Source organism: Scyliorhinus canicula, chromosome 5, assembly GCF_902713615.1.
Source record: "Scyliorhinus canicula chromosome 5, sScyCan1.1, whole genome shotgun sequence".
Classification (NCBI taxonomy): Eukaryota; Metazoa; Chordata; class Chondrichthyes; order Carcharhiniformes; family Scyliorhinidae; genus Scyliorhinus; species Scyliorhinus canicula.
In genome coordinates, this window is record NC_052150.1 from 38,119,694 (window position 1) to 38,133,972 (window position 14,279).

A 14,279-nucleotide genomic window follows, 5' to 3' on the forward strand; every position below is an offset into this window, starting at 1 on the left:
GGCTTCGGCCCCCATCAGCTGCATCAATAGGTCTGCTACAAACGCTGCAGCATCAGCTCCCTCAGCCCCCTCCGGGAGGCCGACCATCCTCAGGTTGTTCCTGCGGGCTCTATTCTCTAGCTCCTCCACTCTATCTAGCAGTCTTCTCTGCCGCTCCTTCAGCCCGTTAACTTCTAGGGCCGTAACCGTCTGCGTATCCGCCTGCTCCTCCACCGCCTCTCCCAGCTCCTTAACTTTAACATCTTGCGCACCCAGCCTCTGGTTCAGCTGATCCACTGCTTTCTGGATTGGGTCCAAGCTGTCCCGCTTCAGTGTTTCAAAACTGGATTTCATTACCTGGAGCATGTTATCCAGCGCCTGCTGAATTGCTGAGTCCAGGGTCCGTGTGTCCGCCATCTTAGGTTCCAGGTAGGTTTCTTCAGCTCCTTGTCTCTGTCCCTTTTTCTCTCTTCTTCTGCCTCCTGGACTCCCGCTGTTCCATGTGCCGCAGCCCGCTCCTCAGCACTTTCACCGCCGCCTTCCTTCAGCTCCGTGGTCCCGCGGGGAATCAGCCCCTAAACGACCGCCGGAGTGATAGCCCGCCGAATGTGCGGCACACTCGGACATCGCCACCACCGGAAGTCTCGGAATGCAGCATTTCAAAAGGCTGATGCATGTTTTTACTCAAAAATCTGACTAGTATGCAGAGTCAGTTAGAGATATGTGAAATGCCCTTTCACAGAATGAAGCCTGGAGGTCCTGCTGGAGGATTGCAGCAAAATGCCCATTTGTGACACTGAGGAAACGTTCCAAAGAACCAGTGAGTGCACAGTGAGCATTTTAGAAGGGGATCAAAAGAGTGAATGCATGCACCAGGAATTAATTCCACAGCTGACAACCACATCAGTAATCCAATCTGAAAAGCACTGGTTCTACCCCCTAATAACATTGGAACAGGAATAGACCAAGGGGGAAAGAACATTTGTGAGGGTGGTATACAGGCTACAAAACTGCAGAGGTAATGTTGGTAATAGCATTAGACAGGTAATCAGATATGCATGTGATAATGGTCGGCATGGTAGCACAGTGGTTAGCATTGTTGCTTCACAGCGCCAGGGTCCCAGGTTTGATGCCCGGCTTGGGTCACTGTCCGTGCAGAGTCTGCACATTCTCCCTGTGTCTGGGTAGGTTTCCTCCGGGTGCCCCAGTTTCCTCCCACAAGTCCCGAAAGACGTGCTGTTAGGTGAATTGGACATTCTGAATTTTCCTTCTGTGTACCCGAGCAGGCGCCGGTATGTGCCGACTAGGCGATTTTCACAGTAACTTCATTGCAGTGTTAATGTAAGCCTACTTGTGACAATAAAGATTATATTGAGATATTTCATAACACTCAGCATAGATACGTTCCAGTGTGAAAGCAAGACTCACATACCATCCACGGCTAACTACAGAAATTATATCAAATAGAAAGGAAAAGCATACTAATCTGCAAATATTATTGGAAGATTTGACAGAATATTAAAGAATCAAAATAGCTAAAATATCAGGGCAAGAAAGAAAACTAGCTATATTTATAAATATAGATGGAGTTCCATTAGGTATTTAAAAATAAGTAAAGTGAATGTTAGTCATCTGAAGAGTGAGTTTGGGGAATGAATAATGGTAAATAAGGAAATGGTGGATGAATTGAACAGGTATTTTGCACCTGTCTTATCTGTAGAGGATACAAATAACATTCCAGAAATAAGTGTGAATCAGAAGGTGAATGAGGAACTGAAACAATTACAATCATCAGGGAAAGGGTACTGAAAAAGTCATTAGAACAAAGTCCCCTGGTCCTGTTGAGAGAGTGGATGCATTGGTTTTAAAGACTGGAAAGGTCCCATCAGCTTGGAAAGTAGTGAATTTGTCTATTCAAGATAGAAATGTTTTGGTACAGCAGTTGGTAATTGCCAAAGGGAGGTATGGACAATCTTCCACAACAGTTTGGAATTTGTATATTATGAGGAGATATCTGAAGTCAAGATAATTAAATTTCAGAGCACTTGTGAAGGTATTAAGTTTTAAATTTAAACAAAAAAACAAAATAACATTTAAAGACACACTAACACCGTTACACAGTTAACAGTACTTCTACAACATTTCATAGAAGGTTTTGGCTTAACTAAACTTGGAGCTAAATCCTCTTTTGATGGCAGCTGTCTTCATAGATTTTCTAATCTATACAAATTCCAGTAACATTACCACACAATACCCTGTTGTTCGAAGGGATCTCTTACACAGATTTCTCCTGTCTGAGGGTGGCAGCAGCTGGTGTTCCAGTCGTTGAGAAGTTCCTTATCCTAGACTTGACCCATCTTTCATGTTACTTTTTGGCTACTACATTTAAAAAATTTTTAAATTTAGATTACCTAGTTATTATTTTTCAATTAAGGGGCAATTTAGCATGGCCAATCCACCTAGCCTGCACATCTTTGGATTGTGGGGGTGAGACCCACACAGACATGGGGAGAATATGCAATCTCCACAAGGACAGTGGGCTGGGATGAAACCTGGGTCCTCAGCGGCGTGAGGCAGCAGGACAAACCACTGCGCCACCATGCTGCCCAAGCTACTACATTTATAATAGTACATTACTGCTTTATCGCATCCATTTACGATCTTCCAATTGTACATGTTGTATTTCAAATAAAACAATTAACTTTAAATCACTTCCCTTATCTGCCTAATATAAATTCTTATTCAAACTGCCCCCTGCCATTCAGTTCATTTTCACTTCAACTACTTGCCTTCATCTAACATGGTTTTGACCCTTGCATCCTAACTGTCTTCCGTTTCATTAAACCAGCAACTTTCATTCTCCCAGAAACAAGCCTGTTTCACAATACATGACTGTGATATTTTAATAATAATCTTTATTGTCATAAGTAGGCTTACATTAACACTGCAGTAAAGTTACTGTGAAAATCCCCTACTCGGCACATTCCGGCGCCTGTTCGGGTATACAGAGGGAGAATTCAGAATGTCCAAATTACCTAACAGCACATCTTTCAGGACTTGTGGGAGGAAACTGGAGTACCCGGAGGAAACCCACCCAGACACAGGGAGAATGTGCAGACTCCACACAGTGACCCAAACCGGGAATCAAACCTAGGACCCTGGCGCTGTGAAGCAACAGTGCTAACCGCTGTGCTACCGTGCCGCCCATATTGAAAAAGTATTGAGAAATTTCAGTTTTCCTCACAGGAATGCTACGGTCCCAGTTCATGTTATAACTGGACGGGAAGACCCCAGACTGGAATCTTGGCTCAAAAGACCATGATGTTTACTTTTTTGTATAAAACATGAAGGAACATTCACGGGACTGCTAAGGACCACTAATTTGTTTAAAAACAAAGAAAAAACATTTATTAAACATGAAAATATTGGAATATGATGCAATGTTTCTTTAATTTCCCCCCCCCCCCCAACATAACAAATACGCATTCAAATTAACATGAATTACAAAGTATATCATAAACTGCAATAGTCTCATTAAAACAAAGTTCCTTTTAAGGAAACCAGATGATTGTGGTCAAATGTACACACTTCGTTCTGAACCCAAGTTAGTATCTGGATTTCCTTTCAGAATCCCAAATCCTGGACTCGATTCACTTGAAAGGGGAGTAGAAGCTTTGTTTAAAAGTGTCATTTGGAAAACTGACTGGATTTCGGAATGCAAATTGCTGAGAGAAAGCATACTCATGAGAGAAGATGGTAAAATGTGTTCTTGGGAGTGGGGTTTGAAAACTCTCACATGACAACCATCTAATAATAATCTTTATTGTCACAAGAAGGCTTACATTAACACTGCAATGAAGTTACTCGACTAGGGGCTTTTCACAGTAACTGCATTGCAGTGCTAAATGAAGTGAGGGCCAATGTGTGCATGTTGCCCTTTTTCAAACGAGGTTCAGACCAAAGTGATTTCCTGCTGGTAGGATGCAAGTCTGAAAGGCAGCAAATGATTCCAGCAAGAAACTATTTTAATGTGATGTAATGAATGAAAATAGCATTCGCCCCAATCCTCAGTGAGATCCATGATTCACCAATCTGGGAGAATCACAAACTATTTTTACACTGGCCGACTTCTGGGGCGAGATTCTCCGTCGGCTGTCGGCGGAATCTGGAAATGTGATTGGGCGGAGAATCAGTTTTGATGCTGAAATGGTGGTGGGTGTCGGTTTCATGCCAAATCCAGGCAGCACGGTAACACAGTGGTTAACACTGTTGCTTCACAGCTCCAGAGTCCCAGGTTCGATTCTTGGCTTGGGTCACTGTGCGGAATTTGCACATTCACTCCATGTATGGATGGGTTTCCTCTGGGTGCTCTGGTTTCCTCCCACGTTCAACAATGTGCAGGCTATGTATATTGGCCATGCTAAACTGCGCTTACGGGGATAGGGTGGAGGTGTGGACAGGGTATAGTGCTCTTTTCAAGGACCGGTGCAGATCGATGAGCCGAATGGCCTCTTTCTGCACTGTAAATTCTATGATAAATCGCAACTCTCTGTTGCCTCAACAGCGGCATCAATGCACTCCACTCCGCGTGTACCTTCAACACTCTTGGGATATCATTAGCGGACCTGACCCGGCATTCTCTGGGGCCTCCACGATTCTCCGCCTCCACTGGAGTGAATTCCTGACGGCAAGGTTCACTTGTGCTTTTAAAAACCGTGAAACATATAATGTGGCTTTTGAGGAAGAGCGAGGGGGGTACAGAAAGTGTCCAACATTGTTATAGTTTTCTGACAATTGAGCCTCTGGCTGGGGGTTTCTACCAGGGCCGGGGGGAGTAGTGGCAGGTGGCCAGGATGTGGGCTGTGTGGTCAGGGTGGACGGGCATGGAACACCATTGCCACGACCTGCAAGGCAGCCATGCAGCTGAGCACACTGCCGACTGCTCACTGTGAATTTAGGGCCACAGGCCATATGGATGTACCCCATGCCACCTCCCTAGCCGACGCATCAGCAGGATGGGCCCGCTCCAGCACAACCAGTGCCATCTTGTTGGCTGGGATGAGTTTGTGTGAGGAGCAAAGTGTATATATGCGGCTGCAGCTTGTCAGCCTCCTGAGTGTCAATCGCGAATCCGGCAAATCCCCTACCGTTTCTCATTAGAATCGATTGTGTTCCACATGGCGACGGTGCTAGCCCCTCAACGGTCGTTGAATCGGTGCAGGGTGCAGTGCCAGTTTTACTGTCGTGGAAGACCCCAAATACTGCCCCAGTGTCAACACTTAGTCTATAAAACGGGGAATCCGGCTGCTGGATTATCCACTCACTCGCCATGATACCTACCATGGGTGGGATGGTAAAATTCCACCCTGCGTCTTATTTAATAAAGGACATAATTGCATTAGAAAAAGTTCAGGGATGGTTCATTGTAATGAGGGTGTTATCCTAAGAGGAAAGGTGGAAAGGCTGGGCCTCTGGAGTTGGCAAGAACAAGAGGTGAACTTATTGAAACATAGAGGGCACAATTCTCAACCTCGTTGTGCTCTCGAGCGAAATGAGGCCAGTGAATAGCGGGAGAGGCCGAAAACAAGAACCGCTCCAGGTGCCAAACAGTTTGCAATACAACAGTCCAATTCCCGAGGCGAAACCAGCATCTTTCCATAGCGTGGTAGAAACCAATTATCACCACTTGAGTCCTATTTCCATACAATTAATGGGAGCCACCCCATATCCAACGGCCTACCGTCATTCATCGGCCTCACTTGTAAGTGGTCACAATAGCATCGATTAATACTCATGTTTTGAAAAACTTGAACTAGGGCGGAAGGGCTTCTGTGGGGAGCCGAGGAGGTGAGTAGCCATCTTTGCTCACAGGCAAAGAGCCCGGGAGTGCTGGGCTTGCCATCCCAGTGCTTGGCGGGTGGTGGGGAGGAGCCTTAGGATGGTGGGCTGCCATGGCACAAGCATTCAAATCCCTGGATCGTGTACCCATTTCAAGGGCACCCCTAGACCCTGCCGTTCACCCCACTGACCACCCATAACCTCCACCGACTGCGGACGTCGTTAAATGTGCACCACACAACCCAAGTGGATTCCTATGGGTAGGCGAGCCATGTAGCATGCTAGTGCCCATGTGTGTAGGGGGTGCACTGGCCATATATGGGGGATCCACAAGCTCACTTAGAGTTCGAGGCACCCTTTCAAAATGGCGACTCGATCTCTGAATTTAGCTGCCCAGTGCAAAAAAAAATTCAAAGTGTGGGCTAAACTGGTGAGAAACTCCCCAGGGCCCAAAAAATGTGACTAAATGTCATTGAACAGCGGTAGGGAACTGCGCGACTGACACCTCTCCTGCTCTTCACCTCCTATACTAATGTACATCACAATACCTTCATCTGTTTTCCAGGTTTATTGAATTTGTGTTCCCATATGCTTATAGGGCGGCACGGTAGCACAGTGGTTAGAATTGTTGCTTTACAACGCCAGGGTCCCAGGTTCGATTCCCGGCTTGGGTCACTGTCTGTACGGAGTCTGCACGTTCTCCCTGTGTCTGTGTGTGTTTCCTCTGGGTGCTCTGGTTTCCTCCCACAAGTCCCAAAATACGTACTGTTAGGTAATTTGGACATTCTGAATTCTCCCTCAGTGTACTCAAACAGGTGCCAGAATATGGTGACTAGGGGTTTTTCACAGTAACATCATTGCAGTGTTAATGTAAGCCTCCTTGTGACAATAAAGATTATTATTATTAAAATGTTTAGGACTCTGTTACCTGTAAATATTTTCTCTTAACTTATGTTTGCCTCCTGTATTATTCCCTTTTGTACCTTCCAAATCTGCCTGGTTTTTAACTGAACCTTGCTCCTAACATTTGTCATCATGCAATTTAAAGACGAAAACAAATTCAGTTGTTATTTTCAAGTGATTTTTCTCTTTTAACAGAAATTTTGCCACAGCCATTGATAATTCAAGATATCATCGGTGAACTGAAAGTTGTTTATCTTAATTGTTTTGTAAAATATGGGGAAACAAATGAAATCTTGTGGCTTAAAGAAGGTCAACCACTTCAAGATGATGAAACTCACAAACTGTTAAATGGCAATGGAACACTCATGATTAACAGACAACGACAAATGAAATGTGAGATGTATACTTGTGTGGTCAGAAATAAGGTCAGCCAGAAAGAATCCTCCCACCCTTTGACTGTTGATGGTATGTTTTATAATGATCCTGATACATATTTTCTCTATTTTTGTTTGTTGTGTGTTGCTTGGTCATTTCAAAGTGAAGTATTATTAAATAACTTTAAGCAATGGTGCACATGTGAGGTATCTTCAAAGAGACAATTTGTGAGTCACTCATTTGGGCAAAGAAATATAGAAAAGAGGTGCAGGAGTAGGCCATTCACCCTTTGAGCCTGCACTACCATTCAATATGAATATGGCTGATCATGCAAATTCAGTATTCCAGTCCCGCTTTCCCTTCATACCCTGATTCCTTTAACCGCAAGGACCACGTCCCCCTCCCTCTTGAATATATTCAACGAACTGGCCGCAACATTCTGTTGTAGAGAATTCCACAAGTTCACATCTCTCTGAGAGAAGAAGTTCTTCCACATCTCAGTCCTGAATAGCTTAGCCCTTATTCTTAGGCTGTGACCCCTGGTTCTGGACGTCCCCAACGTCAGGAACATACGTCCCGCATCTAGCCTGTCCAGTGCCATCGGGATTTTATATGTTTTGATGAGATCCCCTCTCATTCTTCTAAACTGTACAAGCCATGTCAACCCAGTCTTTCTTCATGTGTCAGTCCTGGCGTCACGCGAATGTGAACCTTTGCTGGACCACCCCCAATAGCAAGAATTTCCTTCCTCAAACTAGGAGACCAAAATTGCACACATTACTCAAGGTGTGGCCTCACCAAGGCCCTGTATAACTGCAGCAAGACATCCCTGCTCCTATACTCAAATCCTTTCGCTATGAAGGCCAGCATGCCATTAGCTTTCCTCACCACTTGCTGTACCTGCACGCCAACCTTCAGCGACTGTTCTACCATGACACCCAGGTCTCGTTGCACTTCCCCTTTTCTTAAACTGCCATCATTCAGATAACAATCTGCCTTCCTGTTTTTGCCACCAAAGTGGATAACCTCACATCTACCCACATTATATTGCATTTACTAAGTATTTTCCCACTCAGCCAGTCTGTCCAAGTCACACTGCAGCCTCTGCATCCTCCTCACAGCACACACAGCCACCCAGCTTAGTGTTGTCTGCAAATGTAGAGATATTGTGTGCAATTCCTTCATCCAAATCATTAATGTATACTGTGAACAACTGGGGTCCCAGCACTGAATCCTGCGGTACCCCACTAGTCACTGCCTGCCACTGAAAAAGCATCCGTTATTCCCACTCTGCTTCCTGTCTGCCAACCAGTTCTCTATTGAAATCAATACATTACCCCCAATACCTTTAATTTTGCTCACTAATCTCTTGTGGGACCTTGTCAAAGCCTTTTGAAAGTCCAGATGGTTCACCCCTGTCCATACTGGTCATAGCCTCAAACTTCCAGAAGATTTGTGAAGAATTCCCTTCAGTGAATCCATTCTGACTTGGACCGATCCTGTCCCCACTTTCCAAATGCCCAGTTATTTCATCCTTAATAATTGACTCCAACATTTTCCCCACCACCGATGTTAGGCTAACTGGTCTATAATTCCCCTTTTTCTCTTTCCCTCTATTTTTAAAAAGTGGGGTTACATTAGGTACCTTCTAATCCATTGGAACTCTTCTAGAGTCTGTCGAATGCTGGAAAATGATCACCAATGCAACCACTATTTCTGGGGCCATTTTCTTAAGTACTCTGGGGATTTATCGGGTTTTAATCCCATCAATTTCTCCAGTCCAATTTCCTGACTAATAAAGTTTTCCTTCAGTTCCTCCTTCATGCTAGACCCTCTGTTCCCTAGTATTTTCGGAAGGTACTCTCTGGATTGTGTGGAAGTGTGCATGCTCAGCTTAGAGAAAGCTTTGGTTCCACGATGGGGATTTCAAGACCAGTGCATCATCATGTGTTGTGATATTCTGATAGGGTTAAATTGGCCTTGTGTCCATGGATTAGTTACCTTTTGTCTCGACATATAATAATCGCTTATTGTCACAAGTAGGCTTCAATGAAGTAACTGTGAAATGCCCCTAGTTGCCACATTCCGGTGCCTGTTTGGGGAGGCCGGTTTGGGAATTGAACCCGCGCTGCTGGCCTTGTTCTGCATTACAAGCCAGCTGTTTAGCCCTCTGTGCGAAACCAGCCCCTTTATTATATTAAAGCCAGGATATTTTTAAAAACAGGTGGAAGCCAAGCTTTCAAAATGCAACTGACCTACCTGAAGAGGGATGCATCAGCTAATAATCTCACTTTGCCAATTGCATTAGATTTTAAACAATTGGAAGATTTTAATCAAGAGAATTCTATTCTGATTATTTATGTAATTATGTTAAATAATCCGGTTTCCTGTTTCATCTTTCTGGACCTTTCATCTTTTCAGTCAGGCATCTGTAAAGGCAGGAAAACACACATGGAAAAGTAGCCAGCATATAAGAGTTTCTCTTATGTGCCCAAGTTTTTCTATTATTTAATTCGATATTAATAGCATCAACGAATAAACAAAACAAAATTATCAAACATACAAAATATAAGCAGAAGTAGGCCATTTGGCCCCTCCAGCCTCCTCCGCCATTCTTTTTTAAAATGTATTTTTACAAAATATTCAAAAGTACAAAATCATAAATAAATCAAAAAACATTCTCCACGATTCACAGTTCGTGCAAGTTTTTCCCCACCCCGTGATGAACTATTCCTCAAACATGGTCCGAACAGTCCGGATGGCGTCTCAAAGCCCTCCACTGATCCCTCCAATTCAAACGTGATATTTTCCAGCTGGAGAATGTTGTACAGGTCCCCCAGCCAGGTTACCACCTCTGATGGTGTTTTCAATCACCAATCCAACAGAATCCTTCGCCGGGCAACAAGAGAGGCAAAGGCCAGACGTCGGCCCTCTTCCCCTCCATCGGCTCTGGAATTTTCGATACCCCAGAAATCACTGTATGGTCAAGCCCAGCTTCTACCCCCACAATCCCAAACACCCCTTCTCGCACGCCACAACATATGCACGTGATTTGCTGGCTCGTCTGCCATCCCCTGGAAGAACCCACTCATTCTTGCCTGGCCCAAGTCATGTGCACTTCCTTAAACTGAATCCATCTTAAACTCACCCCACATTCCCCATCTTACTTCCCCCCAACCCCCCCCCCCCCAACCCCCCCAAACCCAGCTCCTCCCATTTCTCCTTAATCCTCATCACCTACGCTCCCCCCCGCCACCCATATATATCCCCAATCCTACCCTCCTGTTCCACATCCGGCAGCAACAACCGCTCCCACAGGGTATACTCTAGCAGCTTGGGAAACCCTCTCCATTCCTTCCGCGCAAAGTCCCTTGCGTATACCTGAACTTGCTTCCCCTCGGCAGCTCTTCCAGACTTGCAAACATCTCCTCCAGATTAAATCCCTTACCCTCAGCAGCACCACCTCCAATACATGCTATACGTCTCACCCGGCTTAACTTTTGGGCTTCCACACAACTGTGCCAGCACCGACATCCCCTCCATCCTAAAGTGTCTCCTCAACTGTTTCCACACTCTAATCATGACTGTACCACTGGGCTCAGTGTACCTCCTCGGTGCCAACGGAAGCACCACCATCAACATGACCCTCTCCAGGACTCCTCCTCCATCCTAACCCCTCCTTCACACCACCGCCTCACCTCCGCATTCAATGGGTTTGGTAGCAACCCCCCTTTCTGCCTCTAGCGGGGCCCTCTACACCCTTCCCTGCCCATGTGAACTCCGAAGTTGCTGCATCCAGTTTCTGGAAAAAGGCCTTTAGGATGAAAATCAGGAGAGTCTGGAATACAAACAGGAACCTTGGCAGAATATTCATTTTTACCGCCTGGACCCTCCCTGCCAATGTCTGGCGTAGCGTACCCTATTTCTTAAAGTCCTCCCTACCTCCTCCACCAACTTTGTCAGATTCCACTTGTGCACCATTGTCCACTTCCCCGTCACCTGGACCTCCAGATACCTGAACCTGTCCCTGGCAACCCTAAATGGCAACACCCCCAGATTGGCTCCCCAACCCGCCACATTCACCAGAAACACCTCACTCTTTCCGACATTCAGCTCATAACCCGAGAAGGCCCTGAACCTTTCTAGTATGTCCATAATTCTTCCTATACTATCCAATGGGTCCAACACGAACAGCAGCAGGTCATCAGTGTGCAGCGGTACCCGGGTTCCCTACTCCCCTCACAATCCCCTGCCATGCTACCGACCCACAAGTGCCATCACCAAGGCTCTATCGCCAGCACGTACAATAGCGGCAACAGTGGACACCCCTAACCTGTTCACCTGTGCAGTCTGAAGCTCCGTTTGTCCATACTCTCCCCATCAGGGGCCACATTCAACAGACTCATCCATGCCACAAACTTCGTACCAAACACAAACCTTCCCAGAATCCCAAACTGGTACCGCCACTCCACCCAGTCAAAAGCCTTCTCTGCGTCCATATAGACCACTACTTCCGATACCTGCCCCTTCGACAAGGTCATGATCACGTTTAATAACTGCCTAATGGTACTGGAAAGCTGCCTGCCCTTTACGAAACCTGTTTGGCCTCTGCGACCATTCCTGGAACACATCTTTCTATCCTCTCGGCTACTAACGTGGCCAAGTCTTTCACATCCGTGTTTAACAGTGATATGGGCCAATATGACCCACACTCCCAACAGGTCCTTCCTCGTCTTTGGAATTAGTGTGATCAACGCCTGGGTCAGTGTCTCCGGTAGCTGCCCCTTCAATGCCTTGCTAAACATCCCCAATACATGTGGCTCCAACTTCATCGCGAGCTCCTTATAGAATTCCACTGGGTAGCTGTCCGGCCCCGGGGCCTTCCCAACTTCATCCACTTTATATTATGTGGTGAACGTATTGTACTAACCATTCACCATGTATTACACTGTATCACGCTGTTGCCCATGTGGACTCCACCTATGGACCATTGTACGATATTACATAGAATGTATCATGTTGGTGCCCTTGTGGGCTCCGCCCCTGGCCCCGCCCCCTTGAGGGGAGGTTAAAGAGCAGTAGCCCTGTAGGCGGCTCTGACTCGCAGAGCAGTCGCAGGCAGGCACTGTTCTAGTTGATTAAAGCCACTGTTCACTTCAACTCTCTATTTCGTGTGAATTGATGGTCGCATCATACTATCCATCACCTCTCAGCCCTAGTGGTTCCTCCAGTGCCTGCCTCCCCTCCTCATCCAACCTTAAGCATTCCAACTTATCCAAAAACCGCCCCATATCCCCTTCTTCACAACCCTACTCGGCCCTGTATAACTTTTCATAATACCTCCTGAACGCCTCATTCATCTTCCCCGGCTCTGGCACTACCTCCCCCTTCAGTGTCCACACCCTCAGAATTTCCCTGGACACAACCTGCCTCCGTAGCTGATGAGCTAGTATAAAGCTCGCTTTCTCCATATTCATACTGCACCACCCTCGCCCTCCTTTGCTATCCCACTGCCTTCCCTGTTGTCAACCTATTGAACTTCCCCTGGAACCTCTTTCTCTCCGCCAGCCCCTCCCTAGTAGGGGCACTTGAATATTTCCTGTACATCCCGATCATCCCGTTCAACAACCGTCCATACTCCTCCCTCCTGTCTCTGTGCGCCTTGAATGAGATAAACTCCCCCTGAACCACTGCCTTCAATGCCTCTCAAAATGGGCCGCTGATATCTCCCCATTTTGATTCACCTCCACATGGTGCTGGTGCAGTTGGTTATCAGAGATTTTCTCACAGAACTCCTTGTCTGCCAAAAGCCCCAAATCTAACCTCCATCCCGGCCTCTGCTCCTGCCTCAAACTAAGCCTGACCTCCAGCCACTGCGGTACATGGTCTAGAAATCACGATTCCCGCATATTCCGCCCCACTACTGCCACGCACAGTATGAAAAAGTAAATTCTAGAGTACAGCTTGTATACGTGTGAGAAGGAGGAGTGGTACTCCCTCACCCCCCCGGATTCCTAAGCCTCTACGGATCCACCATTTCCATCCTTTACATAGACCCTCCCAGCTCCGTCGCCATTCCTCAACCATCCCATTGCCTTTGGGCTCATGCTCAACCTATCCACCCTGGGTTCCAGCACGCAATTAAAATCCCCCCCCCCCCCGCCATAATCAACTTGGCAAAATCAGTTCCCCCCCCCCCCCCCAAAGAAACAAATCCCCCACCGTCCGGGCACCACGCTATCCGCATCTTTCGATCTCTGTTGTTACAGCTCCTCTGTCCCCCATCAACATTCAGTTCTCCCCCAGTTTATGATCTCTCATGAAGTCATTGGCCTCTTCCGGGGTTTCAAAATGGTACTCCCGGCCTTCAAAGGTCACCCACAGTTTCGCCGGGTACAATATCCCAAACTGGATCTGCCTTTGGTATAAAACCGCTTTGGCCTTGTTGAAGCTGCCTCGCCTTTTCGGCAACTCCACTCCTATGTCCTAAACGCCATCAACTGCTCCATTTCGAGTTGTCAAGCGACAACCCTTCCTCCTCCACCATCTTCCTAATTGCTACTGCGCCACTGGCCTCCTCCAGTTCATTGGTCAGGCCTTTAACCTTTTTCTGCTGAGTCTGATAATTAGTAGATATGCTACTCACGGGGGGATCTTTTCCTCCACACCTTCAGCTACCTGTCGAGATTACCCCACTTTAGTGTAAAAAGAGCTCAAACCAACGCCTTCAAGCCAGAGCTGCTCTGTGTGCAACTAATCACTCCATGGCCGCCCCTCTTTGGCACAGTGGTTAGCACTGCTGCCTCACAGTGCCAGAGACCAAGGTTCAATTTCGGCCTCGGGTGACTGAGTGGAATTTGCACTTTCTCCCTGTGTCTGTGTGGGTTTCCTCTGGGTTCTCCGGTTTCCACCCACAGTCCAAAGATGTGCAGGTTAGGTTGATTGGCCATGCTAAATTGCCCTTAGTGTCCAAAAGGTTTTGTTTTGTTTCAGGGATAGGGTCCCTGGGCATGGGCATAGGTAGGGTACTCTTTTAAGAATATTCAATGACCCCACCTCTACTGCCTTCTGAGGCAGAGTTGCAAAGTCAGACAACCCTCTGAGAGCAAACATTTCTCCTCATCTCTGTCCTAAAACGAAGACGTCCTACAACACCAGGTTAAAGTCCAACAGTTTTATATGGT

General features: G+C 46.6%; 1 protein-coding gene across 4 annotated transcripts in view; it reads left to right on the forward strand.

Annotated features, from left to right (window-relative positions):
- LOC119965605 (hepatocyte cell adhesion molecule-like) overlaps positions 1–14,279 on the forward strand; it is a 157,793-nt gene that overhangs the window by 42,347 nt on the left and 101,167 nt on the right. For all 4 annotated transcript variants that reach the window (XM_038796390.1, XM_038796391.1, XM_038796392.1 and 1 more), the window contains exon 3: positions 6,916–7,185. In XM_038796390.1, coding sequence (XP_038652318.1) covers positions 6,916–7,185 — 270 coding nt within the window. The remainder of the gene's footprint in view (positions 1–6,915; positions 7,186–14,279) is intronic.